This window comes from Lupinus angustifolius, chromosome LG04 (assembly GCF_001865875.1).
Source record: "Lupinus angustifolius cultivar Tanjil chromosome LG04, LupAngTanjil_v1.0, whole genome shotgun sequence".
Taxonomy (NCBI): Eukaryota; Viridiplantae; Streptophyta; class Magnoliopsida; order Fabales; family Fabaceae; genus Lupinus; species Lupinus angustifolius.
In genome coordinates this window covers 24,804,173-24,825,123 of record NC_032012.1, presented here as the reverse complement: position 1 = coordinate 24,825,123, position 20,951 = coordinate 24,804,173, and the positions used below count along the sequence as shown (strand labels likewise).

General features: G+C 33.9%; 1 protein-coding gene across 1 annotated transcript in view; it reads left to right on the top strand.

Moving 5' to 3' along the window:
• The window catches only part of LOC109346485 (callose synthase 9-like), a 44,453-nt gene continuing 26,355 nt past the window's right edge, over positions 2,854 to 20,951 (top strand). The window contains exons 1-22 of the mRNA XM_019586067.1: positions 2,854 to 2,979; positions 3,234 to 3,350; positions 3,802 to 4,006; positions 4,740 to 4,837; positions 5,064 to 5,230; positions 8,808 to 8,904; positions 13,847 to 13,957; positions 14,028 to 14,153; positions 14,909 to 14,998; positions 16,702 to 16,799; positions 16,893 to 17,010; positions 17,827 to 17,958; positions 18,082 to 18,158; positions 18,235 to 18,313; positions 18,754 to 18,873; positions 19,040 to 19,142; positions 19,298 to 19,421; positions 19,547 to 19,736; positions 19,859 to 19,911; positions 20,196 to 20,256; positions 20,393 to 20,474; positions 20,565 to 20,614. Coding sequence (XP_019441612.1) covers positions 3,805 to 4,006; positions 4,740 to 4,837; positions 5,064 to 5,230; positions 8,808 to 8,904; positions 13,847 to 13,957; positions 14,028 to 14,153; positions 14,909 to 14,998; positions 16,702 to 16,799; positions 16,893 to 17,010; positions 17,827 to 17,958; positions 18,082 to 18,158; positions 18,235 to 18,313; positions 18,754 to 18,873; positions 19,040 to 19,142; positions 19,298 to 19,421; positions 19,547 to 19,736; positions 19,859 to 19,911; positions 20,196 to 20,256; positions 20,393 to 20,474; positions 20,565 to 20,614 — 2,178 coding nt within the window. The 5' untranslated portion in view covers positions 2,854 to 2,979; positions 3,234 to 3,350; positions 3,802 to 3,804. The remainder of the gene's footprint in view (positions 2,980 to 3,233; positions 3,351 to 3,801; positions 4,007 to 4,739; positions 4,838 to 5,063; positions 5,231 to 8,807; positions 8,905 to 13,846; positions 13,958 to 14,027; positions 14,154 to 14,908; positions 14,999 to 16,701; positions 16,800 to 16,892; positions 17,011 to 17,826; positions 17,959 to 18,081; positions 18,159 to 18,234; positions 18,314 to 18,753; positions 18,874 to 19,039; positions 19,143 to 19,297; positions 19,422 to 19,546; positions 19,737 to 19,858; positions 19,912 to 20,195; positions 20,257 to 20,392; positions 20,475 to 20,564; positions 20,615 to 20,951) is intronic.

Here is a 20,951-nt window from a genome sequence, read left to right as displayed (position 1 = left end):
GTATTATGCACTATGTTATGTGAGTATATCACAACCAAAATAATAATGAGTAACAACTACGATAAAGAAGAAAAAATAATCAGATATCAAATCTACTAATATATGACAATGAAGAAGAAAATCCACAAAGAAATAAAGAAAAAAATAAAGTTATGCATATGTAGCAAACCCACAAACAGAGATGTCATAACAATGAGGAGAGAAGAAGAAAAAATTGCCTTCAATGATGAAGTATGCCAAGTAATTTAGGTTAAGGGTTTTTATGGTATTTTACAAATATAACATTATTCTCTCCTCTTTCTCTTCATCTTTGGAGATAAATTATTTTTTTGGACCCCACAATATTTTTTTCTCCTCCCCTCATTCTATCTTCTCAACCAAAGGAGGGAAACCCCACTTACTCTCATGCTTCTCTCCCTTCATCTTCGTTCTTTTCATATTCTCTCAATCCAAAGGAAGGCTTAGTTATATTAGAATTGATTATTGAAAGTTGGTTTTCCTCATTATCAAAATTTTTGAATTATGCAATTATAAAAATAGAATGGTTATCAACCATGATAACAATTTAATGTAGTAGAATAGTCACCATTTGATTATTGCTCAATATGGTAAATGAAAGTTGTTTTAGAATTAGCAATAAGGTGAAGCTTAGTTGTTATTACTAAAATTTTAAATAAGGAGGCGTTGATCTAGTGGTACAATAAAGTTAAATTATATACACTTGTTGATATGAGTAGTCATATATCTCAAAAATAATTAGTTATTTAGTCATAAGGTGAATGAATACTTTTGAAAGTAACAAAAAATCTAAATAAGTAAGCTTATGATTATCCCACGGTAGTTGTCAAAAACTATAATTCATTTTTAAGTGTGTTTAATTTCAAACGTAAAAAAATATCACTAAAAAGGAATAAATCTATTCATTTCAAAATAAACATATTAACCCAAATTTAACATAAATTGCCCCCAAGTGAAATCAACCTAGTATTTATTTCAATTTCATAAAATTCAAAATAATATTAAAAATTCCTCAAATAATATACCCATTCTCATTGCATATAAGAAATCGATTAGATCTAAGGTTTGTTTTCCTTATAATCTGAAGGAATTTAAACTCTTATTTTTGCTTCATTCAATGAAGTCAATCTAAATTATATTTAAGTACTTAATTATATTAACTTTAATAAATGTTGTAGTAAATGAATACTGCAAGTTCAAGTACAAAAAGAAAAGCACCCCAATCATGATGACATATATGATAGAACCAATTATCACAAAAAATCTAATTATGGAAAACTTGAAAAACATTCATGCATCGTCTAAGAAAAAAGAAAAGTAACCACTTAAGAATACTTCAAAAGAGCCAAAAGAAATTATACTAAAAATCAACTAATAAATTACATTACCCTAGTAGGCATCAAATGTACATTTTAAACAATATTCTTTCGTAAATTTTATTTTGGAGAATTAGAATATTTTTTTGTATTGAGTATACTTTATATTGTACTTTTTATTGAAGATACTTTATATTATAATATTTTGTTTTATTATAACTAGTGTGTACAGGCACTTCGTGCCTGCCGACGAATATTGTGTGATACTACATTTTCAATTTTTATATATTTCATTTTTTTTGAATTAAAATGTATTTGTTGTGTTCGGTGTACTTTATATGATATTTTTTGTGTGATTATGATAATGTTTAATTTAAGGTGAGATATGTGGTTAATTAATGTATTGGTGGTAGTTGTTTAGGATTATATAGTTTTTTTGTAAAAATTAAATAATGTTAAGGGCAATATAGGAAATGAAAATTACACCATGAGGGAAGTTATTTCAAGTTTTGGCTTTATATATAGTATAGAAGTATAGATGTTAGAGATGTGGTTAATAGGTTTGTAGTGATTACATACTTATATATAATTATATGGTTTTTTTGTAGAAGTTAAAAAATTTAAGGGTAAAATAGGAAAATGAAATTACACCATAGTAGTTATTTCATGTTTTTCCTTTATATCGACTAGCGTGTTGACATGCACTGTCGTGCCTGTCAACCCGCTTTCCTATCGTTTGTAATGTATAGTTTGTATTTTATAAATTCAAATATAATTTTTTGCGCTAAATTTATAGTTGAATTTATTCAATTGGTCTAATATTAAATTTTTTAAATACACTTTAAAATAAGAAGATAATAAGGATAAAATAAGAAAATAATATTATATGGTTTTTTGGTAGAAATAAAAAGATATTGAGGGCAAAATAGGAAAACACAAATTACACCATGATAGGTGGTTATTTTGTGTTTTCCCTTTATTAATAGTATTAATAGTATAGATATAGATATAAATACTATTAATAAAGCCAAAACAAGTGGTAACCACTATGCATGACATAATTTTAATATTTCATTTTTATCCTTTTTAACTTATCTCCTTGATAACTAATAAAAACTTATACACAATACTAATATCTAACAATCATATAATGATATTTATCTTCTTAAATCAACATTTTCTTTAAGTTTATATATTGCAATAAGAATGCGGGTCGACAGGCACAAAGTACCGGTCGACACGCTAGTATAATATAGAAGTATAAATAGATATAGATAAAAGTATAGATATATAAATATATATACTATAGATAAAAGAGTAATGGAATACACATAATCACATCAATTTATACATCGTCAAATTTATGAAATTCTATATAGAACGTGAAATGCATTCAAATTTCAAACACAGTAACGCACTAAAGATGTCTCCTGCACGTGACTTCGACCGGCTGTAACCGGTATATCCGGTTCCCCACTTTTCCCTTAATTTTTTTCCATCTTTTCTTACTTTCACCATTTTCTATATATTCGCACTCACATCTCTTCCTTCTTCTTTTTCAAACCCAAATTAGTAACTGTTCTTCTCTAATCCCATACTAATTCAACGCGTTTTCAACTCTGAACCCTTCCGCTAGGTTTTTCAGGTTCTCCATTTTCCTTCCTCATCGCTTAATTTTCCATTACATTTCTATCTGCTTTTGTAGAAAATTAACTACGATGTATGATGCTCTTCGATCCAGTGTTTTTCTCTCTTAACGAAGTTCATTTTAGTTTAAATTACGTGATCTCATGTTTATTTCCGTGGTGGCGATTTTTCTCTTTAATTTGTTACGGTTTCAGCGTTAGCTGTGGCATTTCTTAAGATTTTTATGAACATTGAATAATATTTTTGTTGCAGTGATTTCGTACTGGTGCTTCTGAATTTGTTGCTAAAAAGCTGAGGTTGAAGTGGATCTAGTCTATTTAGCAAAACTTTTCATCACTTCATGTTGTTATGAGCTTTTGAGGTCAATAGGTATAAGAACTTTTACTGTTAAGCTTGAAATATTCTGTACGGTAGCTATTGTTAGAAGCTAGTTACTCTGTACTGCTACATAAAAAAATTTGACTGTTGTTATTAAATTTCTGTGATTGCATTGAAGTATATGCTATATAAACATTTTTGGAATGTATAAGAGACCTTTTGTTTGATTTAAGAATGAGACAATTGCGGTGGATGAGTGTTGGAGTAATCTTGTATGAGCTCATTTATTGTTTAGTTTGTTCAACTGAGTAGACTTTGTTTATTTTTCGAGAAAGGCATCTTAGAAAAGTTAATTTCCTGTAGTGTAAGGCAATTAGTTCCTATAACTTGATGTAAAAAATATCTAACTTGTTTTTGTTGCTGTTTGTTCCAATTTTTTACTTATGCTAATGGTTTTACATCTTCTCTAATTTATTCATTTATTTTTACTTTATAATAATAGAAAATGTCTCGAGTTGAGGAACGCTGGGAGCGGTTAGTCCGTGCTGCATTGAGGAGGGAAAGGACTGGTGGTGAAGCATATGGGCGACCTGTTGGTGGAATTGCAGGAAACGTACCATCAGCGCTTGCAAAAAATAGGGATATTGATGAAATTTTAAGAGTTGCAGATGAAATTCAAGATGAGGATCCCAATATCTCTAGGATATGTAGGTTCTTCCCCACTTGCTTCATATTTCTGCCATTTACCTATTTATTAATTTTCCCATTTTTAATTCTGACATTTGTTTTAATTGTACATAAGGATGGGTTGTTTAACATTTAATGTTTTGTCTGCATAATTTTTTTTTGTATAACCAAGGGTATCCCTTCACTTTATGTGTAAGGAACTAATTCATTTCGGGGTACATGACTACCCCTCCCAACAAGTGTCACTCACATGAATCGAACCTTTGACATTTGGCCCAGTACAACACATAGGGATCCAGTGAGGCCTTACATCACTAGACCACGTCTAATTGGTGCCTAATAGGTGTTTATTTCAACCTAATAGGAAAAAAGTAGAGGAAAGGAAAATCACATTTTTTTCAACTAATTGATTGAAAATAAAATAATAATTTTAGAATATACATTTTGGTATATAGCTAAGCTCCCACTTGACTTCAAGGATGTGATTTTTTTTTTCTAAATTCGCCATGCACTTATGTTCTATCACCAATGATGAGGCAAAGTCCCTTAGGTAAAATAATGTTTGCCACCCAAAACCCTCACAAAAGCCGAAGCTTGATGAGTACTATTATCATTCACCCAATACAAAGTAAATTAGGGGTCCAATCCTTTTGATCAAAACCCCTTGTGGTGAAAACATTTCTCTTTGAGAATACTAATGTTGAAATCCTCTAGATACATGTTATTTGTTCTAAATAATTCTTATTTTTGCAGTATGTGAGCATGCCTATTCATTATCTCAAAATTTGGACCCTAACAGTGAAGGCCGAGGCGTTTTACAATTCAAGACTGGTTTGATGTCTGTCATTAAGGTATATATTTATAGTATGATTTTATGCAAAATAAATGCTCTAGAAAATGGCTTAAATTCTCCCCCGAACTCTTTTGAACAAAATTGAATTTGATTCTTATTTAATTGTAACTCAACCAGAGCTTTAAATTGGTGAAAGACAGTAAGTGCCTCATATTTTAGCAACCATACATTATTTTATTGAGCTATTATCATTTATTTAATGTCTCTTTTGTTTATATTTTCAGCAAAAGCTGGCTAAAAGAGAAGTTGGAACAATAGATAGAAGTCAGGATATTGCTAGATTACAAGAGTTCTACAAGCTTTATAGAGAGAAGAATAATGTTGACAGATTGCATGATGAAGAAACAAAATTGAGGGAATCTGGTGCTTTCAGCCGGGAGAATCTGGGCGAGTATGTTTTTTGACTGAGCAAATGGGTGTAACATCCATTTAAATCATTCTGTGCTTCCTCTTTTCCCCTCCCCTTGGGGCATTACCTGCCTTTTAAAGTAATGAGTTCTAGAATGCAAGAATGAATAGTTGTTTGTTTGTTCTTCATTTATTGTTGTGCTATCACATTATCTTTTTGTGTTAATTGTTTGCCGTGGAATTCCCCTCCTAATGGGATAAAGATGCTGTTGTCGTTCTTGTTTGAAGTTGACGGTTGAGTTATATTGTTTAACTTTTAGTTACTAGTATTTAGTATCAATATTGTTACAATTCCTGAATCTTATGCATAGGGAAGAAACTGGAGCATAAGGTACAACTGCGATATGAACATTTGAATGTTGTTTGAGGGTTTTTGCATCCGAACAATTGCACTGTTGAAAATATTTTTGCTCTGATATCCTAATGCCACAATGACTCAGATTGTGAGGTGCCGTACCTATTGCCCCAGAAGAGTACCATTTTCTTTTAGAGCTAGCAGATTATTCTATCTGGAACCATGAATTCCAGGTCTTATATAATAGTGTCATTAGTACACTGGATGCGAGGCACAACAATGCTCTTTGTTATTTTGGATGAACGTTTCAGAAACTATATTCTATCCCTTTTCTTGGTCAATATGCATTCATACTATTTTCCCTCGTTTGAGGGGGAAATGGTAGACACTTAGACTTAGAGATGGTTTGTTTAGTACAATAACATTCTCTTAGCTCTGTTAGGCAGTTACTGTTATGAGATATACTGATCTATGTATCAGAACCTACCAAGGTTCAGTTTAGAGGATCACAATTATTCATTGTTGAAACTTTTCTTTCACTTTCTATTAGTTTTGTTCAGTTTCTCAGTACTCTAAATTCTAAAGAGGAGAAATTTCATCTGGAGTTCTGGACGCAATGTTGCTTTTGGAGTTCTGAAGGAGCGTCAAGTGCCTCATTAGTAGTACCTCTCTTTATTAGGGCAGTTCAATGCATGAGGCTGCCACCTAGTGAGATCTGGGGAGGGTAGATGTAAGCAGCCTTATCTTCGCAAACGAAGAGGCTGTTTCCAGGTAGTACCTCTCTTTACTAGTCTAATTTAAATATAAATGACTAGGATGAAGTGAAAATATGAGACAGTATCACTTTGCCTAAAGTTCTTGATGGCATTTATTAAACTCGGGTTGCTGATAACTATAATAAAGGAGGGTATTGGTAACCCTTACTTATCTGTCTTTTCTGAATGACATATGGTCTCTGATACCTGTAGCAAAGATTGTTATTATGTGAGTACTCTGAAGATTTTTTCAGAAGGGCAATCTTCTTTTATGCAATTTGTTAATTTGGATTTGGGGGATGGCTAAAAAATTTGCTTTGGGTGGATCCTTGTGTGGGAAATATTCCTTTTTATGAAGCTTTTTGCTGGTCTATAATGGTTTTGTACTGTGAACATTTCTCCCATACAAAGCTTCTTTATAGTTTATAATTCTAATTGTTAATTTCCATTTTTTCCAGAACTTCGAACATTGGTGAAAAATAGCAAACTTCAGCCCTCTTTTGCTTTACATTATTCTGTTCCTTGTTTGAAACCAATATAATTATATCATGGATTCTCATGGTATTTTTCTGCTCCTCACCCATTCTCCAATAGGGAAAGGTTTGTTCTTGTCAGGCCGATTTGGAAACCAAAACTCCTTGGTAGGTCAGATCTTCTGTTAGGACAATAATCAATAGGATTAAAACTAATGACTTGTTGCTGGTTTGTTGAACTCATAAAGCTCTCACTTCTCCCTGATATATATGTTATGTGCTATTCTGAGTCAGAGACTTCGTTTATTTTACTACCAAGAGACTGTATTAGAAACTGAAGTTGAGAGAGGCCTAACCATTCAGAAGAATATTAGAAAAGCTAATGATAACTAACTGAGTATGCTAGTTTTACAAAGAATATTCTAACTAATTGCAAGCCACTCTAAGTTGTGAGCTACGTTTGGAATAAGCTTTTTTTAGTTGGAATCAGGTGTGTCACAGTTCGCAGGATCAGTTTGATTTTGTTCAATGTCAAGTGTTTGGGAATAAGAAGAAAGACTATTGTTTTTGACAGTGTACAGTTTATGAAATTTTATGGTTTGTGTGGCTAGAAAGGAATGCTCATATATCTTCATTGCTGTATCTTCACCTTAAGTTTGCTGTGGATAGGTTTGTGTAAATGACTTCTTTTTGGTGTTCTATAAAAGCAGCAACATGAAGACGATATCTGTGAAATTAAAATTCTCTTTAATGTTACTTGTGGATGAGTGAAGGTCCTATTTTTCTAATAGGAGAGTCTAGGTTTGTACTCTTGTTATAGTGTCTTAATGTAAATCATTCTGTCAGTTTCTAACTAAATTTTCTTATTGTGGAAGTTGCTCCTTGTCAAGTCTCTTGGGAAGTAAGTTCCATATCACCGGTCTTATTGTTTTGGGCGTGGTTTAAATACATTTTGGGCTACTCCTCTCATTGCCAATTGGTTTTGAGAAGAAACCTTAACATGGTTTCATAGGAAAAAACTAACTTCTCTTCCGTTTTCATGGGCCAAAAGATACCTTTTCATATTGGATCAAAGGTAACCAATCGCTTGGTCCGCCAAACTTCTGTGGAGGTTGGGAAGTAAGTCCCACATCGCCATCTTCATTGTTTCAAGTGTGGTTTAAATACATGTTGGACTACTCCTCTCATTGCCAATTGGTTTTGAGATGAAACTTTAACATGGTTTTATAGCCAAAACCTAACTTATCTCTGGTTGTCATGGGCCAAAAGATCCCCTTTTGTATTGGGTCAAAGGTAACCAATTGCTTAGTCTGTCAGACTTCTGTGGAAGTTGGGAAGTAAGTCCCACATCGTCATCATCATTGTTTTGGGTGTGGTTTAAGTACATGTTGTGCTACTCCTCTCAGTGCTTATTGGTTTTGATATTAAACCTTAACAAAGTCCATTTGAGAAAACTCTTCGTAAGATTAAATCTTGTTTTAATAGTCCCACTGAATGGGATTAGTACAATGACTTGTACATTCCTAGGCATGAGGCCTCACACCATTTTCTCCTGATACTTGTGTACAAATGACATGTCAGTCAAGGCTAGAAATATGGTTTCTTATTTTTGCATTGTAAGGCAGATGCTTTCCTATGCAACAAACATTTTTGTGCTGAGGGGTGGGGTTTGTGATTTCTTCTTGTGCTTTGGATTTTATAGATGTCTTGGTACAAACCTAGAAGCCAAAATTTCATTGCAATTTGCATTTTATGCTATTTTTTATTTTATATGGTTGTAACTTGTAACGAACACATGAAGGTGTCTTCACTTGCTTTATTCCTTGTTTTGATTCTGCCATGCTGGGACCGTGGAAGCTTTTGAAGCCCTACTCTCCTGAGTTTGGAATAATTCACAGCAGTTCCTCTTCTATTCCTTCTTCCCTTTCACTGACTTCTTATTATCTTCAATAGTCAGCATGGACTTTAATTTGTGGAGGATTTTTTGTCACGATTTGCTTATTCCTTTTCTCATCAACTCTTTTCTGCTGAGTACAGGCTGGAGCGCAAGACTGTGAAGAGGAAAAGGGTTTTTGCTACCTTAAAGGTTTTAGGAACAGTGCTTGAGCAGCTGAGCAAGGAAATTCCAGAGGAGGTTTGGTTCTTGGTGCTGTTAAATATATAAACTATTGAACTGAATGTTACCTTCTACTGAACAAAAAGCAACTCATGGTACTACACAATACTATATACTTAAATTAGTCTCTAACGGTGCGTTTGGAAGAGCTTATCAAGAATTTATTTGGGTTTATAAGAACAACTTATGAAAATAATTTATGAAAATACTAATTATCTTCCTATAAATTATTTTTATTTTATTTCAATAAGCTTCTCAGAATATTTTAAGAAGATAAAGTATTTAGTTTTTTTGTATTAGTGCCTTAATAAAGTTGTTTTACTCAAACATGCTAAACCATGTCATAAAATTGTCCACTATACCAAATAAGAGATAGACCAAAGACCCAAGACCCTTACCCATTTATTTCTCCGGACTCTCCATATATTGTCAATAATAACCTAAAAAGTTAAGTTTATTTAACATAATAAATTATATATTTATTTTTTTATTTATAAATTAATAACTCATGGAAGATTTCATTAGTTGATTTATTTAATAATACAATACAATTATTTATTACTTATTTTATTGTATAACAATTATAATACAATTGTATATTCATATTTTTATAAAACTATTGATAAATTGTATATAAGATTACTTTGTCAAGACAATTGGATACAAAAATATAGAAAAAAAACATTGTGCCTTTTATTAGTTCAAAATAAACCATACTTGTAAGAAATGTAAACTGAACTAGATAGAAAAAGAGAATAGAGAGAAAGGATAGAACTGATTTTATTTCAAAGAGAAGAATGAGTTCTAATCAATATTACAAAGAAGGAACCTCATTATGTATATATATAGAGAGATTCTGGAATGTAGCAAAGTGACTTACAATAGAAGGTAACTTGTTGAACATGTTACCTTCTCCTCTAACTAGTGTAAAACAATGACATTTGTCACTTTAATGGTTAGTGACGAACTTTATCATTTAGTTCTTATTCTCTAATATACCCCTTGAACCAATGGTAGTTATTTAGTGATGCTGAATCAACTACTTTGAGTAGTCTTATGAGAGATAAGAATCTAGAGGTAGGGAGAGGCTTTGTGAATTGTGAGTGCATTTGCTGTCTGAAATTCAGATGGGATGTGCTTCATTTGTAAACTCTTTGCTTGGATTCTACCCTTGACAAAGAAGAGGTCCAACTCGATGTGCTTTGTCCTGCTGTGGAGAATAAGATTATGAGCCATTATCACATAAAATGAGAGAAGCTTGATGAGGAATTTTGTTCTGACAGCAAGGACTCAACCCAAATCATCTCTTGAGAAGCCAATGCAAGACTTTTATAGTCTGCCTCTGTGCTAGACCTAGAGACTGTTTGTTGTTTCTTGGACCACCAAGTAACAATGTTTGGTCCAACAAACAAGTATGCATCTGAAATGGAATTTCTTGTCATCAACATCAGTGGCCTAATCAACGTCACGTAATGCTGTTAGAAAAAATGGAAGGGATGGTGATGCTGGTTTGAGCTGAATGCCGAAAGTTGTAATGCCTTGTATGTACCTAAGAATCCTCTTAATTGCAACCCAATGTTGTTCCAAGGGATTGCTCATAAATTGACAAACCTTGTTCACACTATAGGCCAAGTCAGGCCTAGTTATTGTAGCATACTGGAGAGCACCTACTACAGACCTATATAAGGAAGGATTATCAAAGAGACCAAAACCATCCTTGGTTAACTTGCAGCTACTGGCCATATGAGTTAAGTTAGGTTTTGTAGAATCCATATCAGCCTTTTTGTGTAGATCTCCCTAATATACTTTGTTTGGGAAAGAAAGAGGGAACCATCAAGTAGGTGTTTTACTTCTATACCCAAAAAATAGTCCAAATAACCCAACTTCTTGAGAGCAAAGGCAATGCTAAGTCTATCAATTAGATGATGAACCTTAGAAGCAGAAGAACTAATGATGAGGATATCATCATCATACACCATAACAAATAACTCATGTGTAGGACCAAGGAGGACAAAAAGAAAATTATCACACTTGCTATTCTGAAACCCCAACTTTATGGGAGTGTCTTTGAGCATTTCAAACCATTGTCTAGAGGTCTATTTTAATCCATATAAAGCCTTGTGCAGTTTAACCCACTGTTCAAACCAGTTGGCTTAGCCATCTAGACTTGTTCATGTAGAATGCTATTAAGAAAGACATTGTTCACATATAGTTGTTGAATTGTCCAAGTATGAGTGATAGCCAGAGTAAGAAGAACCCTAATGGTGATGAGTTTAACAACTGGAGAAAATGTTTCATTGTAGTCTACTCCTTGCTGTTGATGAAGCCCTTGGCCACCAACCTAGCTTCATATTTATTGATAGAGCCATCAAGATTCTCTTTTACTCTAAAGACCCATTTGCAACCAATAGCCTTCTTATTTGAGGGAAGAGGAACTAACGACCAGGTGCCAAGTTTGAGGAGGGCATCATATTTCTCTGCATTGCTTGTTTTGCAAACAGGACTGTTAAGAGCCTCTTTAGTAGTTGAGGGTTTAACATGGGCTAAAAGCAGTCTGGAAACTCTTGGTATGATGGACCTGTCAATACCTGACTTAGACCTTATCATGGGATGAGATGAGTGATTAGAGGAGGAAACGAATTTGTTGAGACTATGGCAGGAATAGTAGAAGATGAGTTAGTACCACTAGAACAGGTTGAGGTATTGATAAAAGAACCTGTAACAATGAGTGATGACCACTGGACAGGTTAATAGGTGAGGAAGTAGGCACAACGGGAGTAGGATTACCACAAGAAGGAGAAGAATAAGGTGTAGTGTTTGTACTGATTGAAGATGAAGCATTAGATTGAGATTGACCACTAGGTTGAGAAGGAGACCTATGAATCAAAGGAGACTGATGATCAAAAATAGGAGTAGAAGATGGTTGAGTATGAGATTGAATAAATGATGCTTAAGGGAATACATACTCATTAAAGGTGGCATCCTTGGAAATGTATAACCTGTCATCTTTAGATAAACACTTGTATGGTCTTAATAAGGGAAAACAAGTACAACCAAAGATATTGAAAGTTGTATAGTCATGAATTACACCAAACAACAAAAAATGAGGTGAGTTATTGTTAAGTATTGCAGAGGGTAGTCTATTAATTAGAAATACTGCAGTTGTGAATGCATATACCCAAAAGGTCAGTGGCAGACAAGCATGAGCTATTATTGCAAGCCCTCTTTGAACAATGTACCTATGTTTTCTCTCAACTTTACCTTGCTTATGATGTTTATGAGGACAAGAGAGCCTATGAGAGATCCCAAGTGAGGATAGGAAATCAGTGAATGGTCTAAACTCAACACCCCAATCACCTTGGACAGCCTTAACCACTTTATTAATCTGTGTGTGAACCACTTTAATAAAATGTTTAAACCATGTGATGGTTTCTAATTTTTTGTTTAAGAATATAGATCCAAGTGTGTTTGGTGTGTGCATCAACTATAGAAAAGTAGTATCTGAAACCAGATTCAGAATGTACTGGGGCTGGTCCCCGAAGATCTAGATACAACAAATCAAAGGCATTAGCATACACACTATTAGAAGCAGGAGAATGAATCCTGAGCTTTATTATAACTAGCAGTACAAAAGTCTAAATCACTTTTATTTGAGTAAGAAATGTTACAATGATGAAGAATATTGTTTACAACTACTTCGTGAACATGACCTAGTCTATAATGCCATAGAAAATAAGGTGAACAAATGCTATAACTAGGAATAGTAGTAACATAAGCTATTGCGTTAGGTTTGAAACTGCAACCAAAGGTGGATGAACAAACAAAATCCCTCTGATTTCTCAAAACACTCATTAGGATGAAATTCAAAGTAACAAGAATTATCCTTAGAAAACTGAGAGACACTAATGGGTTTTCTGTAATAGTGGGAACAAGAAGTAAATTCTGAAGAGAAAGAGGAACATTAGAATTTAGTGGTGAGGTAAAATAAGTATTTTCTCTACAAACAATATAAGTTTTAATGGCATTACCCATGTAAATATGATCAAGACCAAACTGCTCATGAGGTTCTGGCACCAATGATGAATTTGAGGTGATGTGATTGGTTGCACCAGGATCTGGGAACCATGCTGAGTGTTTAGAAGTAGGATTTTCAGTACTGACATTCATGGCATAAGGGTGAGCATTATAAATTTGAGTGACATTAGGTGTAGGGATGAGAGGGAGGATAAGAATTTGGATAGTGAGCTGGACCATAGGAATGTGAGTAACTATTGTGCTAAAATGCTGGTCTGGAAGTCGGAGAATTATAGTGGATTTCAGGTCTGTGCATTCGAGACATAGAACCAGAAGGATGAGCAGAGTGATATAGTGAAGCATTATGTGCTGAGCCATAGGGATAAGCTGAGTAGAACCCTGGAGTACTAGCTGTAGGATCATATCGTGCATAATAGCACTAGGCCAGGTCATTGTATGGCGGTTTAGATAACTGCTGAAGTAACCGGTTATTATACAAGATCATTCTTGCACCAACAAACCATTTATTGGATAAATAAAAGGCACATGTTAATATACAAGATAACATAAGTATATTAGCCTTCCATTACTATCTGGTTAAAGGATTTCAGAGCGGAGACAAAAATACTTTAGTGAAAGAAAACAATGTTTGCTGTGTCAGTGTATCATTTCAGGTGGAGTGATAAAATTCCTGAAGCGTTCATACTGTCAAATGCTGGCAAAGTCCTGTTTGGATTATTTCCTGTTTTCATATTTTATTTTATTTTTAAATAATTGGCTTTATGAGAAGTGAGCTAGAATGATTTCAAAGTTAGAAAGATTGAATATGTGGGTTGTAATTTGGTAGGGTATTTAATGCTTTGCACTCCACCATGTGTCTCTTACAATCAAAATGTAATAATTTCTGGTCCTGTGCATCCCTTTTACTGTTTTCTTTCTGTTGCAGCTCAAGCAGGTCATGGAATCAGATTCTGCATTGACAGAGGACCTGATTGCTTACAATATCATCCCCTTAGATGCCCCTTCTTCAACAAATGCTATTGTTTCGTTCCCTGAGGTTATTGAGTTTCTATTTTAATATCTCAAGTTTTTGTGTCTGTTTCTTACCTAAAGAAATTTATTGTTAGGTGCAAGCAGCAGTTTCGGCTTTGAAGTATTTTAATGGCTTGCCGGAGTTGCCTAGAGGCTATTTCATTTCTCCTACAAGGAATCCTGACATGCTTGATTTTTTGCAGTATACTTTTGGATTTCAGGTCTGTATTTCAATTTTTATGTGATATCAAGTCAAGATTGATGTTGTCCTTTCAATATTCCATCATTCTTTCCGATTATTGACTTATTTGTTTTTATTTCTGATATGCAGTGAAATCAAATTGTCATATTTGTTAGAAAAGTTTAATGTTTTTACTTCTTTTTAATTTTTTAATCTTTATTGGCAATGGCAGAAAAGTTCAGTGTTAGTGTCAGGCAGACATTTGCATGTACAAAATGCACTGCACTTTTCTTTTCCTTTGCATGCACACTTAGATAGAGAAAAATTTAGTGAGGCCAATGAAAATAACTAGTCATTAACCTACAGGCAGGCTTGTGATTTCTTATAATTTTTGAATTTGTTCAAGGAAGTTGCATCCAGCAACCCTCTCACTCCTTTGACTTTAAGCTCAACATATTTTCTGTGATTATGAACTAGGGTGAGGATAAACAATCTTGAAAAATAGGCCATGACTTGTTCATCTTCATACTCCGAATTCTTTAGTGGCAAAATTGAGAGAATGCTGAAGCAGTGAGTTTGTTCAGGCTGTAAAAACTTATAATTCAACTGGAGATTTTCACCACTGACAATTTTGATTCTTTGTTAGCTCTCTGATTTTTTGTTCTTTATCTTAACTATTTTAAATGAATATTCTTGTTCTCTCTGATTTATTTGGTCTTGTATTATGAATGACATATATTTGATGCATTGCTGAGTCCCTTCTCTCCCTCATCTAATAATGAAAGTTGTTGCCAGAAAGATAATGTAGCTAATCAGCGCGAACACATAGTTCACCTGATTGCAAATGAGCAATCTCGGCTTGGAATTCCAGACGGAACTGATCCTGTAAGTCTTCGGTTGTTTTCGTAGATTTCAAAAATTTCATATTGTTGCATCAAACTTGTTGAGTGCTTTATTTGCCTATATGCTATAATATACAGTGTGAAATTAGTAAATTAGATATTTACAATTCTAAAGTTGTTGGCAATGGACTAGGTAATTATGTTATACTCTAGGCTGAAGGAAGATTGTTTTCATTTATTTCTAATGCTTCATAACGAGGATGTGTGCAATTAGTATACTAATGCTGAATAGAAGATATAGAAATCTGACTCGAAAGAGTTTTCCTCTCAGCATTTTAGTGGTGCTCGCTGCTCAGCTCGCTGGTCTAGTGAAGGGTGTCAATTTTTGTTTGTTTGTCAAGCTTTATGCTTTTGGCCATTTTAGGACTTAGGAGGGTATTTTATCTATCATCCATGTCGTGCGTACCCGGTGTATCCACACCAGCTATGTACTCGATACAAGTACGTAACTCTGTTAGAATATTCTCTTAGCTCTTAGCATATTCTGTTATCGGTCATTATGTAACTGTTGTGCATTAGCTACCAGCTGACCCTAACAGCTACCATTCTAAATGTATACTTCCCTGAGATCTGAGATTTTCAGATCTGACAATAATCATAACAGAAATCCAACTGTAAACGTGAGAGATAGAAGAAGAAAAGAGAAATGTAACTGAATTTGAGAGAGAAACGTGTAACTGTATTTTTGGCAGTTACTAGATATTTTGTATTTATGAAAGCTTAAGATATACAAGAGAGGGAACTCTTATTTATAGAGTTCCATTAAGGGCAATACTGTTTGGTAAGCTGGTTAGCTAAAACCGAAAGTTACAAGAAGGAGTAAAACTATTCCTAACAAACTTTTTACCAAACTAACTAACACACTGTTATTACAAACTAACAGTGAGTTCTAATACCAACTAGTCAGTTTTTCTCCCTGACCCTCTTTCATCTTCTTTTTCACTCTCTTTTAATACTCAAATCATAATAGCTACTGTTTTTGTACTGGGCCTGTGCATAATAGTTGATAGACATATTAGGGGAAAGAGATTTCTGGGTTTGAGATATTTGCATGTAGTTGTTGTATTATGGTTTTTATGTCACCAAAGTTACTTTTTTTGTGATGGATTTTATGAAGACTGTTTTTGTTTTGAAGCATTGTTTGGTTAGAAACAGTAAAAAATGGTTCTTGACTTCTTGCAATGATTATATTAAAGCTTTCCAATTCCTAGTCAAACAAATCTCATCACTTAACAAATGCGAGAATGGAGAAGTATCAGACTGATGGTTCCAACCATTAACAACTGTGCACAGCACTTACTCTGTCACTCTAACACCTCACAGTGGCTGAAACTTATGCTATCCTCACTACTGTTGATGCCTCTAAAGTGAATAATGATGGATGTTTTAAAATCAGAGGACACTCATTAACTTACTCTATTCTGAGAAAGTGGCGTTGGGAAAATATATGAATACATTGGCAGTTGTTTCAAGCAATACTATCTACGACAAGTTCTTTGTGTTTCTATTGCTTAGCTATGCTGTCAAAATGAAAGACTGTAATCTCACTTTCAAAAGGGTCCAAATTTTCTTGCTTCCAAAAAATCCACTTTCTGGAATGGAGCACATACCATAAAGATTAGGATTAATGCATGACATCTATTTTCATGTTTTTGTTTCTTATTTACATATTGGACTTGTTTCCAGAAATTGGATGAAGCGGCCGTGCAGAATACATTCCTCAAGTCCCTTGAAAATTACATAAAATGGTGTAACTACTTAGGCATTCAGCCTGTTTGGAGCAGGTACTAATACTATCCATCTTTTGTTTAAATACTAAATGATCTTTTGTGGTCTATAATTGCAGACATTAATGTAGCTATAATGGTTTTATGTAGTTTGGATTCTGTTCGTAAAGAGAAGAAATTGCTTTATGTTTCTTTATACTTCCTAATATGGGGTGAAGCTGCCAATATCAGGTTCCTGCCAGAATGCTTGTGCTACATATTCCACCATGTAAGATAATTTGAACAGACTTTGGGTCAGTTCTTTTTTATTAGTTCTGTATTCTTGGTTCCTAATTTACAGACATTGCTTGTAGAACATTATTATCCAATAGGCTATTATTAACTTCAAGTGTTCAATTAAGTTTTAAGTGAAAAGGAAGATATGAGGAGTTCCTTATTTGCTATATTCATTAAACTGACCCACTTTTGAAATGCTATGTTAGTTGTGACTATATCATGCTGGAAGTTGGGTACTACTGCAAGCAAAGAGGAAATTTTTTAAGAAATAAAGTACTATCAAATACATTTAAATTATATAAACTTGTTTTTCACCACTCTTCTTCTTGCTAGTTGGTAGAGTGCAATACTTTTTGAGTGGGGATCCACTTACTCCAAGAGTAAGTTTTTTAGATTTACTCTCCATCATAGCCATCAGTTCTAGGGAAATGTAATGGTTTAGATCGACTCGCTAATTCTAATAATTGGATTTCCCTAAAATTGATAGCTAGGATGTAGAGTAAGTGGATCCTCTCTCATACTTTTTTGCTTTTTTCCAGCCTGAAGATCCATTTATAAAATTCTTTACTGCATGTCTTGTATATGCCACCCTCCTTGAAAAATATGGAAAACATTCTCTGTAATGAGCAACTAAGGGTGTGCCTACCCTTGACTTAATTACCTCTAAATTGAATCATTAATTTTGCCTGCTAAATGTTAATGGCGGATATACACTTAATCACTTTAGAGGATCCTTGTCCCAAAAATACTGTGAATGATTTTGCTGTTTTCTCTCTCCTATAAGATTACTTGTGAATGTGATATGCAGATGGCTAGAGAGATGGATGAGATCTTAAGGCAACAGATTGCACAGCCAGCTAAAAGCTGCACTTCTGAGAATGAAACTGATATCTCGTTCCTTGATCAAGTGATCTTTCCACTCTATGACATTGTTGCTGCAGTGAGTTTCACAATTGTTGTGAAAATATTTTACCACGCTTTACAAAGTATAAAAAGTTAGGTGATCAAATTATCCTTTTTGTTCAAAGTTAGGAATTCATTTCTTATTTACATGGACTTTCAGGAAGCTGCGAGCAATGATAATGGAAAGGCATCTCACTCATCCTGGAGAAATTACGATGATTTTAATGAATATTTCTGGTAAGCTTTCTTTGATCCCCATTTCTGATTGTTTCAATTTTTACTTTGGCAGGAGTCTGACCCCTCATTTTGTTAGGTCACTCCATTGCTTTGAGCTTAGTTGGCCGTGGCGCAGGAGTTCTTCATTTTTCAACAAGCCACAGCCCAGATCAAAGGTTTGTCTGGCTTGTGATTATGTTATTCCCCTCTCATTAAAAGACCGACCGATCTGTACATCATACTTCTAAATGAAGAATAAAATCGCTGCTGCTCTTATTTTAAAAGGTTGTCTGCTTGTAGTGCACGACATCCTAAATCAAGGCTGATATAAGAGTGTAGTTGAGGGGCTGTGACATCAAAATTGATGCACAGCATCAATTGAGTGTTAATTTCTAGGGCTTGGGTTATGGTGTTGAAAGAACAAATGTTTCATGATATGCGGTTGAAACAGGTATTTGTGAGGGTCTTACAGTAAGAATATTAGATTGGTTCTGATTGTAGCTTAACCTATACGTATGGTCAAATACATAGATGAGATAAGCTGTTGCTTGTCATTATTTTATACTGTTAGATTGATTTCCATGATGATTTATTTATTATGTTGTGTTTAATGCAGAAAAGGCTTTTATCTGCCAGTCAGCATCAGGGAAAAACATCTTTTGTGGAGCATCGAAGTTTTTTTCATCTCTATCATAGTTTCCATCGACTGTGGATATTTCTTTTCATGATGTTTCAGGTTTATACTTGCATTTTATTTTCTGAAATCGTGACCTTTGGCATTGGACTTTTCTTTTGTCCTTCATATTTCAGTTAGTATAATGTTAATTGTTAATTTGGTGTTTAATTTCATGGGGCAATTCTTTTCCCATCTTAGTAATTGTCATTTTATTCTGAAATTTCAGGGTCTTTCCATCATTGCTTTCAATAATGAAAATCTTAATGCCAAGACTTTGCGAGAGCTTCTTAGTCTTGGTCCTACATTTTTTGTGATGAAGTTTTTTGAGAGTATGTATTTTCTTTTGTGAATATGCTATATCTTTTTTGTTGATTCATAATATGTATTTTTGCTGAATGTCCTGAAAGAAGTCAAAACTGTGCAAGTATTTATATTCTCTTTCCTCAGTCCAGTATATTTTCTCATGATTTCATTTCTTTTTTAGGTGTTCTCGACATTCTCATGATGTATGGTGCATATTCAAAAACACGACATTTAGCTGTCTCTCGAATTTTTCTTCGATTTCTGTGGTTTAGCATTGCTTCAGTTGTCATAACTTTCCTCTATGTGTATGTCTGCCCTCAATGTTGATATCTTATTTCCCAATTCCTCATTTTTTCCCTCTTTGTTTTGATATGCTTTTAAGTTTGCATGAAATGATTTTACTTTTCTAACTGTTTGTGCCTGACTGCAGGAAAGCATTCCAGGAAGAGAGTGAAGGAAATGCAAATTCCATTCTTTTCAGATTATATGTGATTGTCATAGGGGTTTATGCTGGTATCCAATTTTTCATCAGTTTCCTCATGCGGATACCAGCATGTCATCGCCTAACAAATCAATGTGATCATTGGCCTGTACTTCGCTTTGTGAAGTGGTTGCGCCAGGTTTATATGCCTAAAGTTGCATTAATTATTGATAATTATATTGGTTCATCTTATTTCATCTGTTCAAATATCTTGTGGAGTTATGTTGACTTTTTTTATTGTCTTTGTGTTGACTGATGAAGGAACGGCATTATGTTGGACTGGGAATGTATGAAAGGAGTACTGATTTCATAAAGTACACACTGGATCTCTTTCCTTTTTAAAAAAAAAACTTGTAGACACATGTGGAAAACTTTTTTTTTTGCCTTCTAGCATCTACATTTGAAGTATATTTTTCTTTGTAAAAATTTTCGTAAAAGAGATTGATGCCGTCTAAATGGTGTATGTCCTATATTTCATTTGTGAACGAGCTAAACTTGTATAACAACCTAGCCTTGACATCACACTCCCACTAGGTGGGGTTGGTGAAAGTTGTTGATCGGTTGGAAAAATTAGGTTAATTCCTTGCTCCTTTTTCAGGTATCTGCTGTTTTGGCTTTTTGTCTTGAGTGCAAAATTTTCGTTTGCTTACTTTCTTCAGGTTAGTGATACATTCATAACTTTCTCTTTGGAGTATAGATCTATTCGTTCTCGCGTGTTTGTGTGTGAGAATACACATAAGTACATGTATGTTTGTATGTATATATGTTTGGCTGCCTTATTATTCTGGTTTGTAGATCAAGCCTTTGGTGGATCCAACAAGGGATATAATAAAAGAGACTAATATTGATTACTCTTGGCATGATTTTTTCTCAAAAAGTAAGTTCTGGTCTGATTTCTTTTGTGGTTATGTCTTTGCTGTTTCATAGTTTGATGCTATTGGTTATTAAAAGTTCACTTGCCTGGCAGATAATCATAATGCTTTGACAGTTGCTAGCTTATGGGGTCCAGTGGTTGCTGTAAGAGCATTTCCTTCTCTTTTTTACTTTCCTATTTTTTGCTTTAAGTTTTGTTTTATCTCATAAATTAGAATGTTGGAAATGGAATGTGACTGCATTTCTTCAAATATTGTGAAGCAGGAGGAGGATATTTTGTCCCCTGCTCTTGTAGTTTCGTCTTCTCTTTTAATAAGTTTTCTGTCTTGGTGCGAAAATATGTCTTTCAAGAGGTTCTTAAAGTTTCATGTCAACTGACATGGATGTTAATTAGGTAGTATTCTGCTGGGAATTTTTTCCCAACGAAGTTGCCTTTTAATGCTTTTTTGATATTGCTGAAACAGTGTTGCTCTAATGCTTC